Source organism: Trichomycterus rosablanca, chromosome 12 (genome assembly GCF_030014385.1).
Source record: "Trichomycterus rosablanca isolate fTriRos1 chromosome 12, fTriRos1.hap1, whole genome shotgun sequence".
Taxonomy (NCBI): Eukaryota; Metazoa; Chordata; class Actinopteri; order Siluriformes; family Trichomycteridae; genus Trichomycterus; species Trichomycterus rosablanca.
The window spans coordinates 15,630,708-15,656,296 of NC_085999.1; the positions used below are offsets into that span (position 1 = coordinate 15,630,708).

The following is a 25,589-nucleotide window of genomic DNA, read 5'->3' on the forward strand; positions in this document are numbered from 1 at the left end:
TGTTGCTACTGTTATTGATTGTTAGTGTGGTGTAGATACAGCATCACCTTCAGCAATTCCTCCTGCATTCACAGGTACCTCTGTGCGATCAGAAACAGACAGTAGCGAGTATAGTTCTGTATCTGAATGGGTATTGTACTGTACTGTAGGGCACCTTGCAGTGAACAGGGCAGTGCAAGTGACCAACAGGCGAAATCAAACCTAGATTTATGGGCCTACTTTACCAGATGTCGCCCTTTAAACAAAGTATTTTGAAGACTTGTATTTTTAATGCCAAAAGCTACACATAATACAGTACTATACTGCTAGAGCATCCCCTTTCTGGCTGTGTTTGAATTTTAGAAATAAGGGAAAAAAAAGGTTTTGTGCACTCGACTCCTCCTGATTCGACTCTTTATTGAATCACAATCCGAGTCGACTCCAGACTTTCTAAAAATACAACGCCCCCTACTGCTACCTAGGGTACAAAAAGCTACTTTTCCTATCTACCAAGCTTGTCGAATTTTTTCACATTTTTGTTTGTAAGGCGTTCTTGATTGACATGTGCCAGTGTTTAATACACGATTCTCTATTTGCATTGCTAAAAGACAATTATTTATTTATCACACTGATTCCGACAGTGACAGCAGCCTGTAGATTACTATGCTGCCGCTAGATGGCGCACTTCCCAAATCCCCAAATGTGCTTAATAAGGACCCTGATGTTGGGGGACGGCAGTAGTAGACAAGCAGCAGCTCTTTGACAGTTCAGCCATGTCTGCACCTGCTATGGGGAGCAGCAAAACAACGTTTATTGATGGAAGCCAGAAGAAGAAGAAGGGAGCAGGTGCACTGGCCACCGCCTATCTGGTGATCTACAACGTGGTTATGACTGCTGGGTAAGATCAGCATGATGTGTACACATGTAGCCTAGCTGCACACACACTTCCTGATCTGTGCTGCACAACGAATGGATAAGCTCCTGACTTTTATACTATATGCTATTTTAATGTATAATTTTATAGTTATGATCATGAAAGTATGATGATCAGTGTTATGATCAGCATTGCTTTTGATTAATATGATGTGTTTAGCGTAAACACATTAAAACTACAGTATATGCAATGCAATGGCAGGGTGGCTACAGACAGAAATCGCATTAGGATCTAACTGTACGGTTAACCGATATGGAAACTGTATCGCGATCCTTAACATTTACACGATACGTTACGGTATTTAGCCTTATTGATGTTTTGTTAAAGGCATGAGCAAAACCTAAGAGTAAAGCATCAGTCCTGACTTCATAAATTCAAATGATAGTTACAGTAAGTAACAATGGAGCCTCCCATTGGATAATTACTGCATGGGTGATTATGTTTCAGCTGGCAACAAGTTATTTAACCCTAACTGATGCAGTGAGTAGCTTCTCATTTGTTAAACAACCATGTCGAAAGACACATCCTGTGGTCGTGGAAAAGATGTTCATCTGTTTCAGAAGGGTCAAATTATTGACATGCATCAAGCAGAGAAAACATCTAAGGAGATTGCTGAAACTACTAAAATCGGGTTAAGAACTGTCCAACGCATTATTATAAAGTGGAAGGACAGTGGGGGGAAACATCATCTTCGAGGAAGGAATTTGGTCGGAAAAAAATCTTGAATGATCGTGATCGGCGATCACTTAAACGTTTGGTGAAATCAAATGGTAGAAAAACTACAGTAGAACTCAGGGATATGTTTAATAGTGAAAGTAAGAGCATTTCCACATGCACATTGTGAAGGGAACTCAAGGGATTGGGACTAAACAGCTGTGTAGCCTTAAGAAAACCACTTGTCAGTAGGGCTGCAACTAACGATTATTTTAGTAGTCGACCAATCTGACGATTATTTTTTCGATTAGACGACTAGTCAGCGATTATTTATGTCATACCCTCCATCTCTGCTTTAACATAAAACTCTGTTATGTTATTTAAGTTCCAATATCAAATTAAAATAATGACCCATGAAACATGAATATGAAACTTAAGCTTGATAGTTTAATTAAATATATTTGAAACATTAATACACAATCACAATAAAAAATTTCAATGAAATAAGAAAGCTTTGGACAGCATTAGAAACTGTTATGTTTCAGAAGTTATCACTCTGGAAGTCAAAAACATATATAACATGTCGTTGAGAAACATGTGAATGCTGTCTGTGAAGACCTCAGCCATTTGAGGGGTGCATGAATCTCTTCTCATCCACACTCCATTGCTTAGTGCTATTAATATAAAGCACAAAAGAGAAAGCTGTATTAATTATCACAAACTGAAGGCTATGTATCATAGTTTATTACAAATAGTGTACTGGCTATGCCAACTAAACCATAACAGGTTAACTGAATGATCTGCTGAGCTAACTAGCTATCATTAAGTGGAGGAGGCTTATTATTTAGAATGAATGCTCTTATTAACGAGAGCAAAAAATATGGAAGACGAGACAGGGTAACGTTAGGCTATAATGTTAAGTTATATAACGTTACTCATATAAATGACTGATTAACTATTGCACTTAATGCGTTAGCTAGCAAACAAACCTGAAAAATAGCGAACTCTTAGATAGTTTTCCGACAAGTACTCTAGCATTAACAAACATTAACTATGTTGGTTAAAGCACAAAGCGGTGTAAAAACATACCTGAATAACGCTGCTCATCACGGCTGCAAGGTGTTTCACCGGAGTGCTGGCGTGAAACCACAACTCTGCTTTGTAGTGTCCGCGATCAGCTCGTTTCTTTGGGTTATTTTGGCTGAAATACTTTAGAAGGTTTCAGTCTCTCTATCTTTGCCTCTCTGTCTTCATAAACTCCCCGCTGCGCCATGGAAGCGATGCTGCGCCCCCTGCAGTCCCTTTAGTGCATTGCATCAATAACGACTAGTCGATAATGAAATTCCACGTCGACAAATTTTTATAGTCGACGTTATCGACTACGTCGACTAATCGTTGCAGCCCTACTTGTCAGTGAGGCTAACCGGCAAAAACGGCTTCAATGTGCTAGGGAGCATAAAGATTGGACTCTGGAGCAATAGAAGAAGGTCATGTGGTCTGATGAGTCCAGATTTACCCTGTTCCAGAGTGATGGGCGCATCAGGGTAAGAAGAGAGGCGGCTGAAGTGATGCACCCATCATGCCTAGTACCTACCGTACAAGCCTGTGGGGGCAGTGCTATGATCTGGGGTTGCTGCAGTCGGTCAGGTCTAGGTTCAGCGACGTTATGTGCCCAAAGAATGAGGTCAGCTGACTACCTGAATATACTGAACGACCAGGTTATTCCATCAATGGATTTTTTCTTCCCTGATGGCACGGGCATATTCCAAGATGACAATGCCAGGATTCATCGGGCTCAAACTGTGAAAGAGAGGTTCAGGGAGCATGAGACATCATTTTCACACATGGAGTCCAGACCTGAAAAACATTGAGAATCTTTGGGATGTGCTGGAGAAGACTTTGTGCAGTGGTCCAAATCTCCCATCATCAATACAAGATCTTGGGGAAAAATGTATGCAACTCTGGACAGAAATAAATGTTGTGACATTGCAGAAGCTTGTGGAAACGATGCCACAGAGAATGCGTGCTGTAATCAAAGCTAAATATATATATATATATACGTACTAAATGATCATATACTAAATATCAATATTATGGCATCACATGCAAGCAAGAAGGTCCTGGGTTCGATCCCCAGGTGGGGCGGTCCGGGTCCTTTCTGTGCGGAGTTTGCATGTTCTCCCCGTGTCCGCGTGGGTTTCCTCCCACAGTCCAAAAACATGCCACTAGGCTAATTGGAAACATCCTATAGATACCTAGCCACTAGATGCACAAACCAGTGCATTGTAGTGCCGGTCCCAAGCCCGGATAAAATAGGGAGGGTTGTGTCAGGAGGGGCATCCGGCGTAAAAAATTGTGCCAAATCAATACGGATCATGATCCGCCGAGAGCCGACCCGGCAACCAAACGGGTCGAGGAAGAAGAAGAAGATGGCATCATATGGTCTGTCTTTAAGTGCAGCCTGCAATAAATGATTTGATTGTAACAGTGAGTGTTGTAACACAGTGCAAAGTATTAAATTATGAGGACATTTCCAATCTCAGGATCTAAAAGTTTCAGCAGGTAGATATTTTGCTGTGCTTTTTATATATACCCAGGGTCCTAAATAGACCCCTTATGCTGCCCACGATGCATAGAATTGCAACTTGCACTGCAGTACTTTAGTACTGTACAATGATGCATCAGTTCGACTCACAGGACCAGCTTTAGGTTTAGCATTCCTAGCATTACTTTACAATAATGCATCAGTTCAGCTCTCAAGACCAGCTTTAGGGTTGGCATTTCTTCATTCCTATTATTACTACACAATAATGCATCAGTTTGGCTTGCCCACTGTGGCCCAGCTGATTAATTGTCACACATCATTACTGTGTTTTTTAATCAACTTCAAATCAACTTCATTTTTCTTTTTTAATTTGTCTTCCGCTGCTGGGGATCCCTGATTGCATTCTAGGAGGGTATGTTGCTGCTCACGCCTCCTACGATACGTGCGCAGTCCTCCTGCGCAGACCCCTTCTTTTCGCCCATGCTTTCTGCGCAGGCGCCTCTATATGCTTACCAGGGTCCTTGCACAGCGTTTGAAGACCCCCACCCACGTAGTCAGGTCATCTTGCCTTAGCAGACAGGGTGGCCAATTAGTGTCTGCTGCAGGCACTGCCAATTATGCCCGTTAGATGGCGCCCAGCAGACCGGTGGCAGCGCTGAGTTTCGAACCGAAGAAGTTTAGAATCTCAGTGCTGGAGTGCTAGAGGAATATCCAGCTGCGCCACCTGGGCGTCTGCAGAGCTGTTTTACCCAGTCAGCGTCAGATTGAGGGACCATGACGGAGGAAAGATTTCAAACATATGCAGAAATTGTTGGGCCATTGGTACACTTTGGTTTTTCTTACTCACATGAGTGTTCGTGGTGGTGATGGTCATCAAGTTCCAGCAGTGTTGCTGAGTTGAGTCTGACAACCAAAAATCTACTGTAGTCAGGACCAAACTGACACAGATAAAGGGTTAGAAGATGTGTAACACATACTGTTCATGGGTAAAGAACAGGGGCAGTCTGTAGCCTATTGGTTAAGGTACTGGGCTAGTAATCAGAAGGTCGCTGGTTCAAGCCCCACCACTGCCAGGTTGCTGCTGTTGGGTCCTTGAGCAAGGCCCTTAACCCTCAACTGCTCAGACTATATACCGTAACTGTAATGTAAGTCGCTTTGAATAAAGGCATCTGCTAAATGCCAAAAATGTAAATGTAAAGATGTTTAGACAACAACCTACTGATTTCTTTCGGCTGCTACTAATTGAGGTCGCCACAGCCAATCATTCATCCGTATATTTGATTTGGCTCAGATTTAACGCCGTACACCCTTCCTGATGCTACCTTCCTAATTATCAGGGCTTGGGACCGGCACTAAGGTGCGCTGATGTGTTCCCCTAATGGCTAGATGTACATAATGCCGCACACCTTGTGTATTTGTGAGCCCAGCTTGGAACTACTCTTACCATTAAGCGACACAAGCTTACTAAAGACAACAGGCTACTTGTTACAGGGAATGCATTTTTCAATATAGTGTAAGCTTGGTTGAGTGTAAAAGTGCTATTTATCAGATATGGATGTAATTACTGATATGACTTTATTCTGTAATAAAAACTGAAAGGACTACTCGTCTTCCTTAAGTTGGTACAGATGTGTATAGGTTTAAGAGTTACGTATTAAAAAGAGTCATTATTTTTTGATAGAAGACTGGGTAATGTAAATCTGTTCAATTCTCACTGAAGGAGTCTGTAATGAATGACTTTTCTTCAAGCGTCTTGTTGCTTATATTGATTTTATGAGTGTTGACATTGTTGTTGCTTCATGACTAATAGGCCAAAGGTTGCTAGAAACGTCGACTGTTTTTACAGGGTCATTGCTAGTGTGACCAAAGAGGAACAGTCACTTTTGTGCAACATTCAAAGTTAAAAAATCAAACCATGGTGCAATTTAGATTTTAATCAGTCATAGGTGAATGAATTCAGTCGTTTTCAAGCATAGTTTTGTAAGTATAAAAGTGTGACGTCAGCAAGCTCACAGTCCTGTCACTGACTCATGTTTACACACGGTCATTTCATCTAGATCATATTCAACCACATGCATTTACACTCGCTGTTGATATGTGTCTCTGTTCAGCCAGAAACTTTAAGTGCCTCATGATACATGATATGCAATTTGAGTTTGGTGTGATTAAGGGGTTTGTTAATATTGGAATTGACTATCCAGCACCCCAAAACAACGATGACAGCGTTATTATAGACCTTTTTTTTATCACGGATGATTTTAATGTACTATTTTTTTAAATGAAATGCTGTTATCTGGAGATTTATTATATACATGATCTTTAGAGAAAAATACACAAGATTGCACTTAATAAACATTTAATGTGTTATTAACTGTATAATAATTAATTTTATAAAACGGATAGTTCCAGTCCTAAAATCTGATTGGCTGACCTATGACCACACCTTTGACCACCTCACATCATTCAATATTAATACGCCACTGAAAAGAAAAAGTGAATGTATGTTCGCCCTCATGTTGCCTAGCAACACTGTTAACGAACTATCTGGGGTAGCGGAAGAATGTTATTTGTAAGTGTTTTTGTAAATAAAAACATTTATAAATTGAACATTGTTGTATTTTATTATATTTTATGTTGACCGCCGTTTTTTAAAAGCAATAAGCTATTCGAGACCGTGCGTTACTGCTATGATTTTATCACGGGGAAAGACGTTTAAACAACCTTCCCCATGATTAAATCGCAGTAACGCACGGTCTCTCGTGGCTTATTGCTTTGTTATAATATATAAAGCTAAGAAGATAGCATTTTCACGGAAAGACATATCTATTTAAAAAATACAGAATATAATAAAATATCTACTTAAAATGGATGTTTTACAAGCTCCCCACAGGACCACCACAGAGTAGGTATTATTTAGGTGATGGATCATTCTCAGCACTGCAGTGACACTGACGTGGTGGTGGTCTGTTAGTGTGTGTTGTGCTGGTATGAGTGGATCAGACACAGCAGCGCTGCTGGAGTTTTTAAATAGTGTCCACTCACTGTCCACTCTATTAGACACTCCTTCTTAGTTGATCCACCTTGTAGATGTAAAGTCAGACACGATCGCTCATCTATTGCTGCTGTTCGAGTTGGTCATCTTCTAGACCTTCATCAGTGGTCACAGGACGCTGCCCATGGGGCGCTGTTGGCTGGATATTTTTGGTTGGTGGACTATTCTCAGTTCAGCAGTGACAGTGAGGTGTTTTAAAACTCCATCAGTGCTACTGTGTCTGATCCACTCATACCAGCACAACACACACTAACACACCACCACCATGTCAGTGTCACTGCAGTGCTGAGAATGATCCACCACCCAAATAATACCTGCTCTGTGGTGGTCCTGTGGGGTCCCTGACCATTAAAGAACAGCATGAAAGGGGACTAACAAAGCATGCAGAGAAACAGATGGACTACAGTCAGTAATTGTAGAACTACAAAGTGCTTCTACATGGTAAGTGGAGCTGATAAAAATGGACAGTGAGTGTAGAAACAAGGAGGTGGTTTTAATGTTATGGCTGATATGTACCCTCCAATGGCCATTCCTTATCTATCCATCCCCCGACCCATTTCCCACCCACACAAGAAAAGCCTGTGTCTGTGTAGATGTCGACAGCACCCCTGAGATTTCATCAATACAGTGTACTTCACCTCTGCATCACCCAAGCACCCCCACTCTTTCTAGTTTTATTTACAACATGTTAAACCCTAGTTACCAGAATGAAATGATGTATGTTTTCAACAAGATTTTAAAAAATATAGCTAATATAGCTAAATTTTGATTATCAGTGGGGATACTGTCCTTAGTAGTAGTTTAGATGCTTTTAAATGATCCAGTGATGTGCGTCATGCTGTGAATGCGTAGTACCTTTCGCCTACTGTGTCATTGTCATTATCTGATCGTAATCAGGTACAGCTTAATAGTCAGAGCGCTGATATCAATGTCATAAGAAAAGATCAGACCACCTCTATATAAAGGCGAAATGGAGATCCTACTATTTTAAAAGAAGGTTGGCTTTTTAGAGTTTAATTAATCAATAATTATTAAGTTTATAAATAAGATTCAGGTGGGGGAGTGGTAAATTACACTAGCGCACCACCATGGTGTAATTACATCTAAGGTTCCAATTCCCAGAGGTGATATTAGCTGGTTGGGTGTCTACATACAGATCTGATTGACTATAAAATAAATAAGGTGTAGGATAAATGCCTTTTTTTTCCCTTTGTGTCAGATTAATACTGATTCTGTGCATTTTGGACTGGATTGCAGGTGGCTGGTCATTGCTGTTGGGCTTGTCCGGGCATATCTTACCAGAGGCAGCTACCATGGACTTTATTACTCTATAGAGAAGCCACTGAAGTTTTTTCAGACTGGAGCGCTCCTGGAGGTCAGTGCTAAGCTGTGAGGTGACATTTAAATGAACAATTTATCATCAGACAAGCTGTCTTTGTGTAAAGCAACACATACAGTTTGGGGTTAAACACGTTCTCCTGTCAGTGTGATGAAGAACGCTTTGGCTAAGGAGTGCATTCTTAGAGCTAGTGAGCTATTTGTGGATCAACACTTCTCGATAGTACTGTGTTCCAACGCTAACTCGTTTGGGGCAGCTGGCCAGTGTGCAGATAGGGAGTTACACTGATGTTGTCCAGATTCCCTTGGTGTGCCAGTTATAGTTCAGCCGTCTGAAGATGATAAGAGTTTGGTACTGAGCACAAATAAATTTAAACACTAAAATCTGATTTTAACTCTGATACAAAACATAATATGTATAAGGGTTCTTCAAAAAGTTTCTGCACTTCTATATTTTGGTTAGAAACGGTGAGGGTGGGAGGAGTAGTAATTGGTCATGTCTGAGAGACTGAGAGAGAGCCTAAAGTCCGGATTTAACGCCATCTGACTTTCACCTTTTTGGAACACTCAAAGAAGCTTTAAGGAGAAGAAGATTTTCATGTGCTGATGATGTAAAAGCAGCAGTACTCTATTTATTAAGAATTTTTTAAAACAAAGTACATCACTTTTCTACATAGCCACCTTCCGATGCATTTTTTCCAGTGTCGTACCCACTTTTTAATGCCATCAGCAAAAATGTTTTTGGTTGAGCAAGTAGTCACAGATGCATCTCTGCTTTCACATCATCATCACATGAAAATCTTCTTCCCCTTGAAGCTTCTTTGAGCGGTCCAAAAAGGTGGAGATCAGATGGCACTAAATCTGGACTATAAGCTCTCTCTCAGTCTCTCAGACATGACCAATTACTACTTGTTGAAGCAGATTTTAGAACTCAGGGATATGTTTAATAGTGAAAGTAAGAGCATTTCCACATGCACAATGTGAAGGGAACTCAAGGGATTGGGACTAAACAGCTGTGTAGCCTTAAGAAAACCACTTGTCAGTGAGGCTAACCGGCAAAAACGGCTTCTAAACGGTTTGCTAGAGAGCATAAAGATTGGACTCTGGAGCAATGGAAGGTGGTCATGTGGTCTGATGAGTCCAGATTTACCCTGTTCCAAAGTGATGGGCACATCAGGGTAAGAAGAGAGGCGGCTGAAGTGATGCACCCATCATGCCTAGTGCCTACCGTACAAGCCTGTGGGGGCAGTGCTATGATCTGGGGTTGCTGCAGTTGGTCAGGTCTAGGTTCAGCAATATTATGTGCCCAAATAATGAGGTCAGCTGACTACCTGAATATACTGAACGACCAGGTTATTCCATCAATGGATTTTTTCTTCCCTGATGGCACGGGCATATTCCAAGATGACAATGCCAGGATTCATCGGGCTCAAATTTTAAAAGGGAGCATGAGACATCATTTTCACTCATGGATTGGCCACCACAGAGTCCAGACCTGAACCCCATTGAGAATCTTTGGGATGTGCTGGAGAAGACTTTGCACAGTGGTCCAAATCTCCCATCATCAATACAAGATCTTGGGGAAAAATTAATGAAACTCTGGACAGAAATAAATGTTGTGACATTGCAGAAGCTTGTGGAAACGATGCCACAGCGAATGCGTGCCGTAATCAAAGCTAAAGGCGGTCCAACCAAATATTAGAATGTGTGACCTTTTTTTTGGCCAGGCAGTGAATAATAGCTCTTATATAATAAGGCTGTCCAAATACATTTGGTCATATAGTGCAGTGTTTTTTTTTTAAATGATCGCAGAAAAAAAAAAGAAATAAACTAATTTCAACAAAGTAAACTTGTACATAAATGCCCCCTTGTGGAGGCTTTACGTTACAACTTGTAAACCACTACATTTGGTTTGTGTTTTGTTTTGATGCATTGTTTGTGTTGCCTGGGTCGTGGTAAAAATCATGGACAAAATGTGGGTTGCTTGGAAAGGTTTGATAAAACTCTGATTGATTGAGTGCATCAACTAAAATGTTGACAATGTGATGGGGGGAAAAAAAAACATAATTTTTGTCTGCAGTGAAGGATCACCTCCACAGAGTCTCACGTCAAGATAAGGTGGAAAGAAAATAATCACACTTTATACTCCCATCAGTGACCTTGTAGGACTGTGGAAGATTCCACCGTTAGCTAGAAGATAGAAATTGTTCCAAATCAGCCAGAACTGGGTTTTGGATGTCATACAATGCAATTGATGCACTTTTTGCCACGTACACTACTTTCCAGTACCATTGAATTTAGGAATATGACTACTGGCAATCGTGCCATAAGCCAGACTTTTTTTTCAAGCGACCCACATTTTGTCCAGATTTTTTTACTTCTTTTTTACCCCCTGGGGACATATTTGATTAGTCTTGCTGACCACACATTTAAACGCACGTTTAATGTTATCCAGCTCAGTCTGAAAACAGGACTGTTGGCTAGGAAAACCTTAAACATTGGGCTAACAGTGAAGATAAATCGGTGACAAAAACAGTGACTGCTGTTATAGGACATAGGTGTGTGTCTTTAAATAGAGGTGTGTAGTGGGAGATGCTCTGTTCACGATATCGCTATAAGTGAGTCAGGAGTCGATTCGTATGAAGCGAAGCGTGTGCACATTCTGAGTTTCTCTCCTCAGTCAGCTCTTCGTTTTTACTCTTATTAATGAATGCTGCAGTTTCAAATAAACACCTGCTACTAAAGAACACCTTGTGTGACTTGCTTTCCTTACAGGTGGAAGGCTTAATTAAACTGGGTATTACCACAGAGCGGTAGCCGAGTCAGGCTCGTTCTGCCCGTGGAACTAACATCCATTCCGATACCACCGATGCCGATAAGCAATCTACATCTTTTGGCTGTCAGTCAAAGCAGAGTATGATTGGCATACAGGGCGGGAAGCAGGATAGGGACCTTATAACTGATGCAATTACGACCTCTGCTGTCAGATTGATGGCGCCTGCACAGAGTCGAGGGATAATGTGGACAGGGTGTGACTGTCCATACACAAAGCTGATCCACATATGAACTCACCTTGTGCAGGGGAAAAGATGCAGTCGGCTACTGCACACGTGTCGTAGGGGCCTTGTTACAGTCTCGCTCACCTCTATCAGAAATGGGGATCAGGCCGCTCAGGTGGCGCAGCGGTAAAGTACGCTAGCTCACCAGAGTTGGGGTTTCGAATACATCGTATCGAATCTCAGCTCTGCCTTTCCGACTGGGCTGGGCGGCTGCATGAACAACGATTGGCTGTTGTTCAGGGTTAGAGGGTAAGAAAGTCGGATCATAGGTCCTCATAACTGGTGCGACTGCGGCCCGGGCTGGCTGACTGATGGCGCCCGCACAGGGCTGAGGAATAATGCTGATGGGGGTGTGGCCCTCCATACACAGTGCCCGTCAAGTGTATGAACTCGACTCGTGCAGGTAAAAAATGCAGTCTGTACTGACTGTGCATACTGGAGGGGGCGTATCTCAGTTGAGAGGCATCCTCAGTCAGCGGTGAAGGGTCGAATCAGTATAGAGGATGCAATCAAGGTAATTGGACACGACTAGACTGAGGGATCAAAATTGGGGGGGGGGGGGGGGGGGGGGAGAAAAAAAAAAGAAATGGGGATCAGCATCAGTAGAGAGGAAGCATAATGCAATCGGGTAATTGGAAACGACTAGATTGGGAAGAAAATTAGGGAAAAAAAGCAGAGCTGCAGAAATCACACTTGTCATGTAGCAGTGCTGTATTAAAAATTGGAAATGTTGTTATTGCATTACTCCCAGTGATTCCAGGCCACAGACAAACGCTCACTTTAATGCCCCAGTCATAAACTTTTAATTAATTAGTTGATTAGCTTACAAGCTTGGGCATCAATAGTCCAACCCATTGTGTCATTCTGCTGCATTTGTAAAAATAAAAAGGTTATTATTTTGTTAGCTTCATGTTTCATACATTCAGATTTGTACATTAGATTTAATAAAAATGTAATATTTAAATAATCCTATAAATGTTATATGGCTATATATCAATGTTTTGTCATTATGTTTTCTGTTTGTTTCCAGATACTGCATTGTGCTTTAGGTAAGTGCTTTTTTCTAGTCCTTTTTACAATGTCTAAACTCCTAGACTTACACATACATCCCTCATCTCTGTTTGCCCGTTATGGTAAAGCTTTTAATGCCAGCCAGTGTATGATGTGCATTATTGTGAACGTATTAATGTGGTAGAAGTCTGGCTGATTTCATACATGAACCACAGGTGCACAGTCCACACCTCATTATCTTGCATTATAAGGTGGGGGTGACCTTTTAGAGTGCAAACAACCAGTCCTGTTATAGCTAGTGCAGCCTTTTTCTCAAGCTCTGCTGGTTCACATGATGTGGGTTTTTCATTTATATTTTTTACAGATGACTTGCATGTTGTCTTGGTTACTACTAAATACTATTTTATATACAGCAGATATAAAATATGTATGTAAAATTGTGATGTAAAAATAAATCAGATAAATCATTTTGGATTTATTTTCACCTTAAATGTGACCTATAATGTGTGCTATTTAATTGAAACACAAACTGAAATCATCTAGAGGGGGCAAAACTAAAATAATGTGGTTGCATATAGAGCTTACAAAGCATTAAAGGGATCTTATTGGTAAAAGGTATCAGTCAGGAGAAGGGTACAAATTACATATACAGGGCATTACATATATCATGGAACACAGTGAGGACAGTCATCAACAAGTGGATAAAGTACACCGATCAGCCACAACATTAAAACCATCTCCTTGTTTCTACACTCACTGTTCATTTTATCAGCTCCACTTACCATATAGAAGCACTTTGTAGTTCTACAATTATTGACTGTAGTGAATCAGACACAGCAGCGCTGCTGGAGTTTTTAAATACTGTGTCCACTCACTGTCCTCTCTATTAGACACTCCTACCTAGTTGGTCCACCTTGTAGATGTAAAGTCAGAGACGATCGCTCATCTATTGCTGCTGTTTGAGTTGGTCATCTTCTAGACTTTCATCCGTGGTCACAGGACGCTGCCCACGGGGCGCTGTTGGCTTGATATATTTATGGTTGGTGGACTATTCTCAGTCCAGCAGGGACAGTGAGGTGTTTAAAAACTCCATCAGCGCTGCTGTGTCTTATCCACTCATACCAGCACAACACACACTAACACACCACCACCCAAATAATACCTGCTCTGTAGTGGTCCTGGAAGAGTTACCTGACCATTAAAGGACATTATAAAAGGGGGCTAACAAAGCATGCAGAGAAACAGATGGACTACAGTCAGTAATTGTAGAACTACAAAGTGCTTTTATATGGTAAGTGGAGCTGATAAAATGGACAGTGAGTGTAGAAACAAGGAGGTGGTTTTAATGTTATGGTTGATCGGTGTATATCCACATCAACAAAACAATGGCTTCACCAGAAAAAGATCAAAGTTTTGAAATGGAGAGGGCTGTGCACAGGAGATGACAGATTTAGAATGCTTTTGTAAGGAAGAGTGGGCAAAGGTTGCCAAGTCAAAATGTGCCATGCTAATAAACTCCTACCCCAAAAAAGACTGAATGCTGTCAAAAAATTAAAAAACTTAAACCCAATTGAGCATCTTTGGTACCACCTCGATGGTCGTGTTCACTCTTTGGATCCTCCACCACACACCCTCCAGCAGCTGTGGGATGCACTGCAGTCAGCATGGCTCCAGATACCTGTGACAACCTACCAGGACCTTACTGAGTCACACCCAGCCCATCTAGCTGCTATCCATGCTGCACACGGCGATTACTCTGGATATTAGCTGGTGGTCATAATAATGTGACTCGACTGTGTAGTATGTAGTAAATGGATTCTGCTTAGAATCTCTCACACGACAGTTACTATGAATTTAACACTTATAGGCAGTGAGGGCAATTTAATATGTTCACCCAGTTACTAGCCCTGGTGTTGTAATTCACACCAAGCAGAGCACTGACAACTTTTTTACTAGCACAGTAAAACATGTAGCACTATTCCTTTTATTATTTAAAGGTTTTTTTCATTATCATTTTCATAAATTAACTACTTATTTTTATGCTTATTTCACTGTGTATGTGCTAATGATTCTCCCTAAATATATTTCAGGCATTGTGCCTTCTTCTGTGGTCCTGACTGGATTTCAGGTGATGTCACGGGTGTTCCTTACATGGGCCGTTACACACAGTGTTAGAGAAGTAAGTGCCATGTTTCCTCTTACATTTAAATCCAAATAATGCAGGGTAAACTATTATAATGCTTCAGTACAGTAATGAACAGATCCGGTTTCAGAGGGCTATAGTCTAATACAACTTAATTAACTAAAATACATTTACATACCATTCCTTGGTTTCTGCATTTAGCACATGCTACTGTGACAGTATATTGTCTAAGCAATTAAGGGTTAAGGGCCTTGCTCAAGGGCCCAACACTGGCAACCTGGCAGGAGTGGGGCTTGACCATGCGACCTTTTGATTACTAGTCCAGTACCTTAACTACTAGGCTACAACCCCCCCAATTATCATGTTTACTTGTGCACCAATGCTCTAGTACATATATAAAAAGCATGTTTTAATAAGTTCAGTCAGTTGTTGTTGACTACAACACACCTGGTAATTATAAACGATACAACCCCGAATCAGTAAAAGTTGGGACAGTATGGAAAATGCAAATAATAATAATATAAAAACACAGTTTCTTACATTTACTTTGACTTTTATTTGTTTGCAGACAGGATGAACCTGAGATACTTCATGTTTTGTCTGCTCAACTTCATTTCACTCATTAATAAACATCCATTCCTGCATTTTAGACAAGCAACACATTCCAAAAAAAGTTGGGACGGTAAAGCATTTACCACTTTGTAATGTTGCTATTCCTTTTCACCACACTTAAAAGACATTTTTTATATCAGCTATTGTTGAGTGGCGGTTCTTGATGCAGTGCCGTTTGAGGGATTGAAGATCACGGGCGTTCAGCTTAAGCTTGAACGATTCCTTGAATCATTTAATGATATTATGCACTGTAGAGGGAGAAATATGTAAATCCCTTCCAAACTTTCTTTGAGGTACATTGTTTTTAAACATTTTAATAATTTATATCACGCATTTGTTGATAAACTGGAGATCCTCTGGTCATCTTTGCTCATCATAGACTCAGCCTTTCCTGGATGCTGCTTTTGTACCAAACCATGATTACAATCACCTGTTGACATCACCTGTTTATAATCACGTCATTATTTATGTTTTTTCACCTCCTTACTAGCCCTAAATTGCCCCGTCCCAACGTTTTTTTGGAATTGAGGTATATTAACAAATGAAATGAAGTTGACCTGACAACATGAAATATCTCGGGTTTAAACTGTCTGCAATCAAATAAAAGTCAAAGTAAATGTAAGGAGCACTGCATTTTTATTTTATTTGTATTTTTCACACTGTTCCAACTTTTTCTGATTTGGGGTTGTATTTCTAGCATTTAGTTTAAGAAAATGTGTCAGTTTTTGTAATATATGCCATACATTTGCTGTAATGTGTTAATTGATTTGATTGATTACTTTATTGATCCTTGAAGGGAAATTGCAGTGTTACAGCAGCAATTCACAAAAATCACAAGCATCACATAAAACACGTAAATGTAGTGCAAGGAAATAAAATAAAAAATAAAATGTAATGTAGTGAAATGAAATGTAATTTAAAAATAAGATATAAGAACATATAACAAGAATAAAAAAACTGAAGAGGTAGGCCTAAAAAGGTGCAGTAGACAATAGACATTATTTGTGCAATTGTTTGCTGTGCAAATAAAACAGTACCATTATAAATGTGCATATCAAATAGTACAATTTTCAAGATTTTTAGTCTTACATGTGTACTATAGGCTCTGCGCCCTCTTCTTCACCAGTGAGAGTCATTATAGACTGCCACCGCAGTGGGCAGAAGTGACTTTCTGATGTTAAAACACATGTTAAGACACAGGCTGTTAGTTTGGGCGGCACGGTAGCTAAGTGGGTAGCACTGTTTCCTCACAGCAAGAAGGTCCTGTGTTCGATCCCCAGGTGGGGTGGTCCAGGTCCTTTCTGTGTGGAGTTTGCATGTTCTCCCCGTGTCCGCTTTGGTTTACTCCGGGTGTTCCGGTTTCCTCCCACAGTCCAAAGACGTGCAAGTGAGGTGATTTGGAGATACTAAATTGTCCATGACTGCGTTTGATATAACCTTGTGAACGGATGAATCTTGTGTAATGAGTAACTATTGTTCCTGTCATGAATGTAACCAAAGTGTAAAACATGACGTTAAAATCCTAACAAACAAACAATTCTCTAGTTTTATTTTGTTTTTATTTACTCTTATGATACAGAAACTCTGGTTTTATAATTATGTTTTCATGGTTAGTTTTGCTTCTAAACTTTTAATATATTGTTTTATGAATCCAATCATAAAAATCCAATCCGACTGGGCTGGGAGCCTACATGAACAATGATTGGCTGTTGTTCATACAGGGAGGGAGCCGGATAGGGACTCCTCATAACTGATGCAATTACGACCTCTGCTGGCTGGTTGATGGCTCCTGCACAGAGTTGAGGGATAATACATTGATCAGGGTGTGGCTCTCCGTACACAAAACTGATCCACATATGAACTCGCCTCGTGCAGGTGAAAAGATGCAGTCGGCTACTGCACACGTGTCGGAGGGGGCGTGTGTCAGTCTCGTTCTCTTCAACCAGAGCGGGGATCGGCAACAGGAGAGAGGAAGCATAATGCAATTGGGTAATTGGATACGCTAAAAGTCGGGAGAAAAAGGGAAGAAAATGCATAAAAACAAAAATATATATTAAAAATAACTCAATCGAACACTTTAGCTGTATTAATGCTCCTTGCCGTTTACATCATGCTTTATGTTTCTAAGTCCTCGATTGTATGTAAACCTAAAGATGTACATTAGTGGAATGTAATTTTGTTTATTAGTCTACCTGTTTAGTTACTAGTTTTCCTTACTATAACAATTGTTGTTAAATCACATGACTGTCCCTAAGGCTTAGGTTTTCTTTGCTTACTCCAGAGAAAGACATCTGTGCTGAAGTGAACGACTGTAAGTTTGTTTTTGTAAGAAACCTGCTTAATAGCAACATGAAAAATAACACTTGTGTTATGAACTGGTTGAACTGAGATACTATCATGTCCATGATTGCTTATAATGTTGTCTTTGTTTGTAAAATAACATCATGAGGTATATTTTGTGTAAAACCAATATTAGAAAATGACAGAAAATGCTTTGGAGTGTTAATGGAATGCCCATGTTTTCGATGTAATCTGTCTTTGCTTGGTCTCACAGGGCCAGACTTTTACTCTGACGAGATTGAATTCTGCAGAATCTGTCGTTGATTTTGGCTAATATAAGCCAATGGTTGTGTAATAAAGATGGAACTTGAAGTGATGACAGAATACAAATGAGCTGCGTTCCAGAATACAAAAATCGCCTGCCTGATTAGTGTCCTTAGTGTCCCTACACATCATGTAGTTTATAGGATGCCAATTGGAATACAGCCAGAAAACTGACTTGAGAAAATTGTCAGCATATGTCTGTTAAGTGCAAAGTCGCTTCTCTCAAGTGAGAACAGTTCAGTTTAAACAGCATTATTGTTAATAGGATAAACTGCGTAGGCATGTAGCCATGTATAGAGAAAGCCATGTATAGAAAGTAAATGTACTAGAAGTTAATAATAGTGCATTGGAGCTAAACAGTGTGTTGTTACCCTCAAGAAAGAATGTAAAATACAACAATGAATTGAAACACCTCCAGTAAAATGGTCTAGAACAGGGTTTTTCAACCCTGAGCCAAAAAAATGGGTTGAAAACATTAATAACATTAAAACCACTTCCTTGTTTCTACACTCACTATCCATTTTATCAGCTCCACTTATCATACAGAAGCACTTTGTAGTTCTACAATTACTGACTGTGGTCCATCTGTTTCTCTGCATGCTTTTTTAACCTGCTTTTACTCTGTTCTTCAATGGTCAGGACCCCCACAGAACCACCACAGAGCAGGTATTATTTAGGTGGTGGATCATTCTCAGCACTGCAGTGACAATGACATGGTGGTGGTGTGTTAGTGTGTGTTGTGCCGGAATGAGTGGATCAGACTCGGCAGCGCTGCTGGAGTTTTTAAATACAGTGTCCACTCACTGTCCACTCTATTAGACACTCCTACGTAGTTGGTTCACCTTGTAGATGTAAAGTCAGAGACGATCGTTCATCTATTGCTGCTGTTTAAGTTGATCATCTTCTAGACCTTCATCAGTGGTCACAGGACGCTGCCCACAGGGCGCTGTTGGCTGGATATTTTTGGTTGGTGGACTATTCTCAGTCCAGCAGTGACAGTGAGGTGTTTTAAAACTCCATCAGCGCTGCTGTGTCTGATCCACTCATACCACCACAACATACACCGCCACCATGTCAGTGTCACTGCAGTGCTGAGAATGATCCACCACCTGCTCTGTAGTGGTTCTGGGAGAGTCCTGACCATTAAAGAACAGCATGAAAGGGGGCTAACAAAGCATGCAGAGAAACAGATGGACTACAGTCAATAATTGTAGAACTACAAAGTGCTTCTATATGGTAAGTGGAGCTGATAAAATGGACAGTAAGTGTAGAAACAAGGAGGTGGTTTTAATGTTATGCCTAATTGGTGTATATATATATATATGGCAGAGCTGAGTTTCGAACCGACGAGTTCAAAATGTCAGCTCTGGTGTGCTAGTGTGTTTTACCGCTGCGCCACCTGAGCAGCAAGTATATTTTGTTTTGTGTTTCGTTTTGATGCATTGTTTGTGTTGCCTGGGTCGTGTAAAAATCATGACTCAAAAAAAGTTTGAGAAACCCTGGACTCGAATCTATTTCTGATATATTAATTTGTCAGTAATTTACTTGTTTACTTACTGAAGTTTAAGCAGATTTGCATGTCTTATGGATTCAAGCCTTCTGGTTTTTGGATGGGTTGTAGGAGACCTGTGGACGTAGCTAGGCCCGTTTTTTAGCACTGGATAAAGCCAAATTTTTTAATCACGTTCCCCAGACGCAAATCTCGTTAAGATATTGGCAGCTGGCCTTGTGAGACTCCTCTCTGCCTGATTTATTGGTTTCTCTAAATGCATCAAGATTAGTCAACATGTAGCTGCATGGTTCTGACTTAACATCTTCTGAAAAACAATTGTCGTGTTTAAATAAATCATATATTTAATATCTTTTGTTTCTGTTTTTTAGGTCCAGAGTGAAGACAGTGTGCTTCTCTTTGTGGTGGCTTGGACCATCACAGAGATCATACGCTACTCATTCTACACCTTCAGCTTGCTTAACCACCTTCCCTATCTCATTAAATGGGCAAGGTGATTATTGTATTATTGCATTTCTTGTTAAGTGGTCTTGGTCTCAGTGAACAAGAACATAATTCTGAGACATAAGTGCATTATAGTGTATAATTATTGAATTACCCTGTCTGCAGATACACATTTTTCATTGTTCTTTACCCCATGGGAGTTTCTGGAGAACTTCTGACCATCTATGCTGCATTGCCTTATGTTCAGAAGACAGGCCTCTATTCAATCACTCTGCCCAACAAGTATAACTTCTCCTTCGACTACTATACCTTCCTTATCCTCACTATGATCTCATACATACCATGTAAGTTAATATATTAACACACATATACACATATGTACAATTGGTTCTTTATTTATTTATATTAGTAACCAATTGTTGGCCAGTTGGCAGCAGCCAGTTGCATACAGGAACTGGTTAAGAGCTTTAGAATGGGGTAGAAATTAGATCTGAGTGACTTTTAGCATTGCATGATTGTTATGCCTGGATGTAAGAAACATCCAGTGAGAGACAGTTCACATTAAAAAATGCCTTGTTGATGAGTGAGGTGACAGTAGAATGGTGAGACTTATTCAAGTCGACAAAAAGGCTTCAGTAATATTCAGTAATATAATGGATATGTAACACTTTTTCACATCAGGTTTCACTCCTATCAGCCATGAATAAAATGTGAGGCCGCATGGATTAGTTAGTGTGGGGCGGCTCGCTGGGTAGCACTGTCGCCTCACGGCAAGAAGGTCCTGGGTTCGATCCCCAGGCGGGCCGGTCTGGGTCCTTTCTGTATGGAGTTTGCATGTTCTCCTTGTGTCTGCGTGGGGTTCCTCTGGGAGCTCCGGTTTCCTCCCACAGTCCAAAAACATACAGTCAGGTTAATTGGAGACACTGAATTGCCCTATATGTGAATGGGTGTGTGTATGTGTGAGTGTATGTGTCTGCCCTGCGATGGACTGGTGCCCTGTGCCCATTGAAAAGCTGGGATAGCACCAGCACCCCCAACCGCGACCCTAACTGGATAAGCGGTTAAGAAAGTGAGTGAGTGGATTAGTGGGATATGCAGATGCTATAGTCAGAATTGGGTGTAAATTTCACTTTCTTTACTTGACAGGAGTAAAAACAGATGTGGTCCTTTGCTACTGTTGTATTTACATGGTTATTTACATTGACAGCATTCCTGTTTGCTCAAACCAGTTTGCCAATTCTTATATGATCAACAAGGTGTTTCTGCCTGCAGAACTGGAGCTTTTTCACCATTCTGTGATTAGTCTAAAGATTGTTGTGCGTAAAAATTTCAAATGTTAAAATGTGTCCTAATTAAAATGTGATGACGTACTTGTTAGTGCCCAGCACAAACGTCATATGCCTAGTTCATACAACACAATTTTTGCCCTGATTTTCGCTCGCTGACTGGTCACCGCTAGATGTGGCAGCTTTGCGTTCGCTCTGGGATCGAAACTCGGCTCTCGATCACTATGTGAACTGTTCAACGACTCGATCCGAGCGGCTGAAGAAAAATATCTAGCATGTTAAATATCTGGACCAGTTGGCGACTCAAAATCCTGCAGTGTGAAGGGTGTTGTGAGCAGGCTGCAAGCAGCAGCGAGTGCTATGTCGAACTACAGCCAATGAAAACGCAGGATAAAGGGTGAGGGGAAACCCGGGGGTGGAGTGTAAAAACGTGGGACAGGGGCATATTATAATTTCTATCAGAATACATGAGCACACACACAAGCTTTACAGATTTTGTGATCTTATCGTCCATGCCAAACCATAATACCCACGCTGCATTGCAAAAAATATTTATTTGCCTCTCTGCAGACCAGACGATCCCTGCTGGTCACGTAGCCCAATCCACATTTATTTTTCCTACCTGCTTTTACGATACACATCAGCGCACAAACAAGCCCGTGCATTTTTGGACATGGTATCACTAAACCCCTCGACATTTCTCGCATGTGTTTTCGTGATAAAACATAGTTTGCGAGAGCAGATAGACTCGCCTGCGATTCTTCCCAGTGATTGATCGGCGATAGGGGATTACACACTACACGATCTGTCGTGTGGTGTGATATACACATCGACTGAAAAGACTCCCGATTGCAAGAGATCCAGTTGTGTAGTGTAAACTGTACAGCCATCTGATGACTTGGAAAGTGGGAAGGGCCAATTTTGTGAGAAGCTTAGCATAGTTACTTGTGTTTGTAACCTCTGTCTCAAATACGAAAATACTTGTCCGTGTTTTGACCCCGTGTTTTTAGCTGCTTTAGACTTTGATATCTTGGGCATTTTGACTATGCGATTGCTAACCGAATTGCCGTAGGATTGCTAGAATCGCCTCATATTGCAAATTAACCAGTAAATGTGAGACGCTTGAATGCTACTCGAATGAAAAATGGTAAATCTCTAAACACAAACCTTACATTTTGAATTTCACAGCAAATTGCATATTACTCGGGAAAAGGCTCATTTCATGGCCCTTGACCCAATTCATGTTCAAGTCATGTTTTTTTTTAGTTTAGGAGGACTATAAATCTCAGTATTGCTGTTTGTAATATGTTAATGAGTCTATCAATGTTTCTTTCCAACAGTGTTCCCTCAGCTCTACTTCCACATGTTGCGTCAGAGAAAGAAGGTCCTCAGTCACATGGGCGAGTACAAAGTGGAATAAAAAAAGAGCATCCGCTCAACCCAAATCAACCACATAAAGGAATGGAACAAAAAAAGACATCCTTCCCAGGGGGTACCAGGATGATATTATATGAGAAAAAAGTTGCTTGTCAATTCATGGAGCTTTTTTTTTAAGACAAGGAAATTGCAGATGATATCTAACAAAGCTAGTTTGGGAATGAGCTCTTGAAGTTTGGAATTTTAATAATTATGAATAATATGATAAGGATGGTTCGAGCAAATGCTGCCATATATGATAATAGAATGCTTTGTGCATATTAATAGTTTTAATGAGGTCTAATTGAGTTATGTTAAACTTGGTGAGGTTATAATAGGTTGTTTTTAACTTGTGTTTCCGTCAACTAAAACAAATCCCTAAAATTAATAATATTAACCAATAAGAGTGTTTCATTCACTTGGAAGTATTAGTAGCAACTTTGGTTATGCACAGTCATGGGCACGTTTATTAAGTTGTAGATTATTTAGGGGTTTTTTTGTGTTGTCTTTATGTTTATCGTTCGTACACTTGCATTCCATTGCGTAATGTTAAACAAATGTAAAACTAATTCGTGCTCAGGAGTTCCTATTTCTAATTAATCTGCTGTTTTATGAAAGGCATGTTAATGACTAACCTACACTGTGTTGTTTTGCTTGGTATTGGATGTGATGTGATTTTTTAAATGTGACCTCAAGAAGCGTAAGATTAAGAGCTTAATCTCTGAACCATTTAAAAACAAGCCTGAAGTCCTGTCTGTATGGACTTTCTAAAGTGTCTGATTAAAAGATAGTGACATTAAAGCTGACCGAGCACGTGCCAGCAGGTAACTGGTGCAATTGGATAAGCCTGCGTCCAGTCATGCATTTCTAACGAGTAAAATCTAATAATGCGCCGAGCGAGCCAGGAATCGGTAGTTGCTAAGCGCTTTGTTGTGTGTCTGCTCTCATTATCAGTAGCAAAGGACTAAGCAAGATCAAGCCTTAAAGAAGGGCTGGCTCATTAGTCCTAATGAACATCCTGCAGACTGGCTTTTCTCTACAATTTAGGTCTGAGCTTTACTTTCAAAGGTTATAGCAGAGAAACATCGTAAGCGGTGGTCATTGGCACTCGTAGAAGGAAAGATTTTGATAGATGACTGTTGCCCAACATAAATATCACCATTGTTTAATTTAATCCCCTCTGACCAAGTTCTGACCTCACAACCTTAGCACTGTCGCTGTCTAAAGTCAAAGGAATGGTTGATGGGACAAAAATGATGGAATTAGCATCTCTAGTGCAATTTTATTTAGACATGCATGAAAGGTGAACCTGCCTTATTACTTGAATGGTGTAGTGTGGTAATACACCAGTTAACCCACAAGCATGAGACGGTATTGGGCTTTTGATACAGGATTGATAAGGATTTGCATGGGACCAGCGGACTTTGTATGATCAGTAAAACAATTTTATATTTACAATAAACTAATAATCTGGAGAAAAAAAAAACAAGTTTTGTTGGGTGATTTTTTCTGTTCACTGTGAGTTTTTCTAATGGATGCATGGATCTTTTACTGGGTATTCTGGTTTTCCAACCTCCCAGAAACATGCCCATAGGTGTTTAATTATTTATTTTATTAGGATTTTAACATAATGTTTTACACACCTTGGTTACATTCATGACAGGACAGGTAGATACTGGTTACACAAGATTCATCAGTTCAAGTTTAATGTCAATTAAATCCAATTCACCTCACTTGCATGTCTTTGAATGTCTTTGGACTGTGGGAGGAAACCGGAGCACCCAGAGGTAACCCACACAGACACGGGGAGAACATGCAAATTCCACACAGAAAGGACCCGGACCGCTCCACCTGGGGATCGAACCCAGGACCTTCTTGCTTTAAGGCGACAGTGCTACCCACCCAGCCACTGTGCCTCCCCTACAGTTGATTCAGTAAGTATTCAGACCCCTGGACTTTTTGCAAGCTGTTGAGAAATGTTCAATACTTCGTAAAAGCCACTTTGACAGAATTTACAGCTGCAAGTCTACAATCTTTGCATACCTGGATTTGGGCTGTTTATCCCAATCTTCATTACAGATCCTGTCAAACTCCATCAGCTTCTGTGAACTTTCATCTTCAGATCATGAGTCTAGGTTTATGTGCATCCCAGTCTAGGTTTATGTGCATCCCAGTCTAGGTTTATGTGCATCCTGGAGGAGGTTTAATTCAAATGTGTTTTTTGCCTGCCCTATGTTCAGTTAAGTACGAGGGATCTTCAAAAAGTTTCCGCACTTTTATATTTTCATGGGAAACTGTGAGGGAGGGAGGAGTGGTAATTGGTCGTGTCTGAGAGACAGAGAGAGCTTATAGTCCGGATTTAGTGCCATCTGATTTCCACCTTTTTGAAAAAAGCTTTAAGGTGAAGACAAATAACAAATAGAGCTAAAATGTAAAAATGGAGCAGAATAACATGCTAAAAACTTTGGTTTGTTGGCACTAAAAGCGAGGAAACTTGCAAACAATATAGAGAAGGAGAAGGGTATGGAACGATGCTTGCTTGATATTGGCCGACCCAAATTAAGAAGAGCATAGATTGTATTTATCGTCAAGGCCTACGTATATACAAATAAATCATTATGGAAACATAAAAAGAACCGTCCACAAAGCCAATTGATGACCAAGGTCCTGGCGCATGTAGAAGACAAGTATGACCCCTTGGTGCTTTTTCAACTTCAGTAGGTCATGACTCAAATAAATGCTTACAGCTGTAATGAGGTCTCTCCTAATGTGAAAAATGACAGATGCATTTTTCCGGATCAGATCAGAGTGAACATGACGGTATCCAGCAGACATTAAAAGACTCCCAAGAAGCAAAAAAGAGGACCCCACTTATAGGGATAGAAGTTGTCTCTGCCAACTTTCCACATGTCATAACAGCTGTAAAAGCTGTTTGTGCATCCCATGTATAGCATTGTAGAATCAAATACCATAATTAATGGACATCATGACCTCGCAGAGTT

At 40.5% G+C, this 25,589-nt stretch overlaps 1 protein-coding gene across 1 annotated transcript; it reads left to right on the plus strand.

Annotated features, from left to right (window-relative positions):
- The first annotated feature begins 722 nt into the window (after positions 1 to 722).
- hacd2 (3-hydroxyacyl-CoA dehydratase 2) lies at positions 723 to 24,067 on the plus strand. Its single transcript, XM_063005592.1, has 7 exons — positions 723 to 877; positions 8,422 to 8,539; positions 12,592 to 12,610; positions 14,663 to 14,751; positions 19,813 to 19,934; positions 20,051 to 20,229; positions 22,512 to 24,067. The coding sequence occupies exons 1-7, from the start codon at positions 753 to 755 to the stop codon at positions 22,589 to 22,591; spliced, it is 732 nt and encodes a 243-aa protein (XP_062861662.1). The 5' UTR covers positions 723 to 752; the 3' UTR covers positions 22,592 to 24,067.
- Positions 24,068 to 25,589: the final 1,522 nt, after the last annotated feature.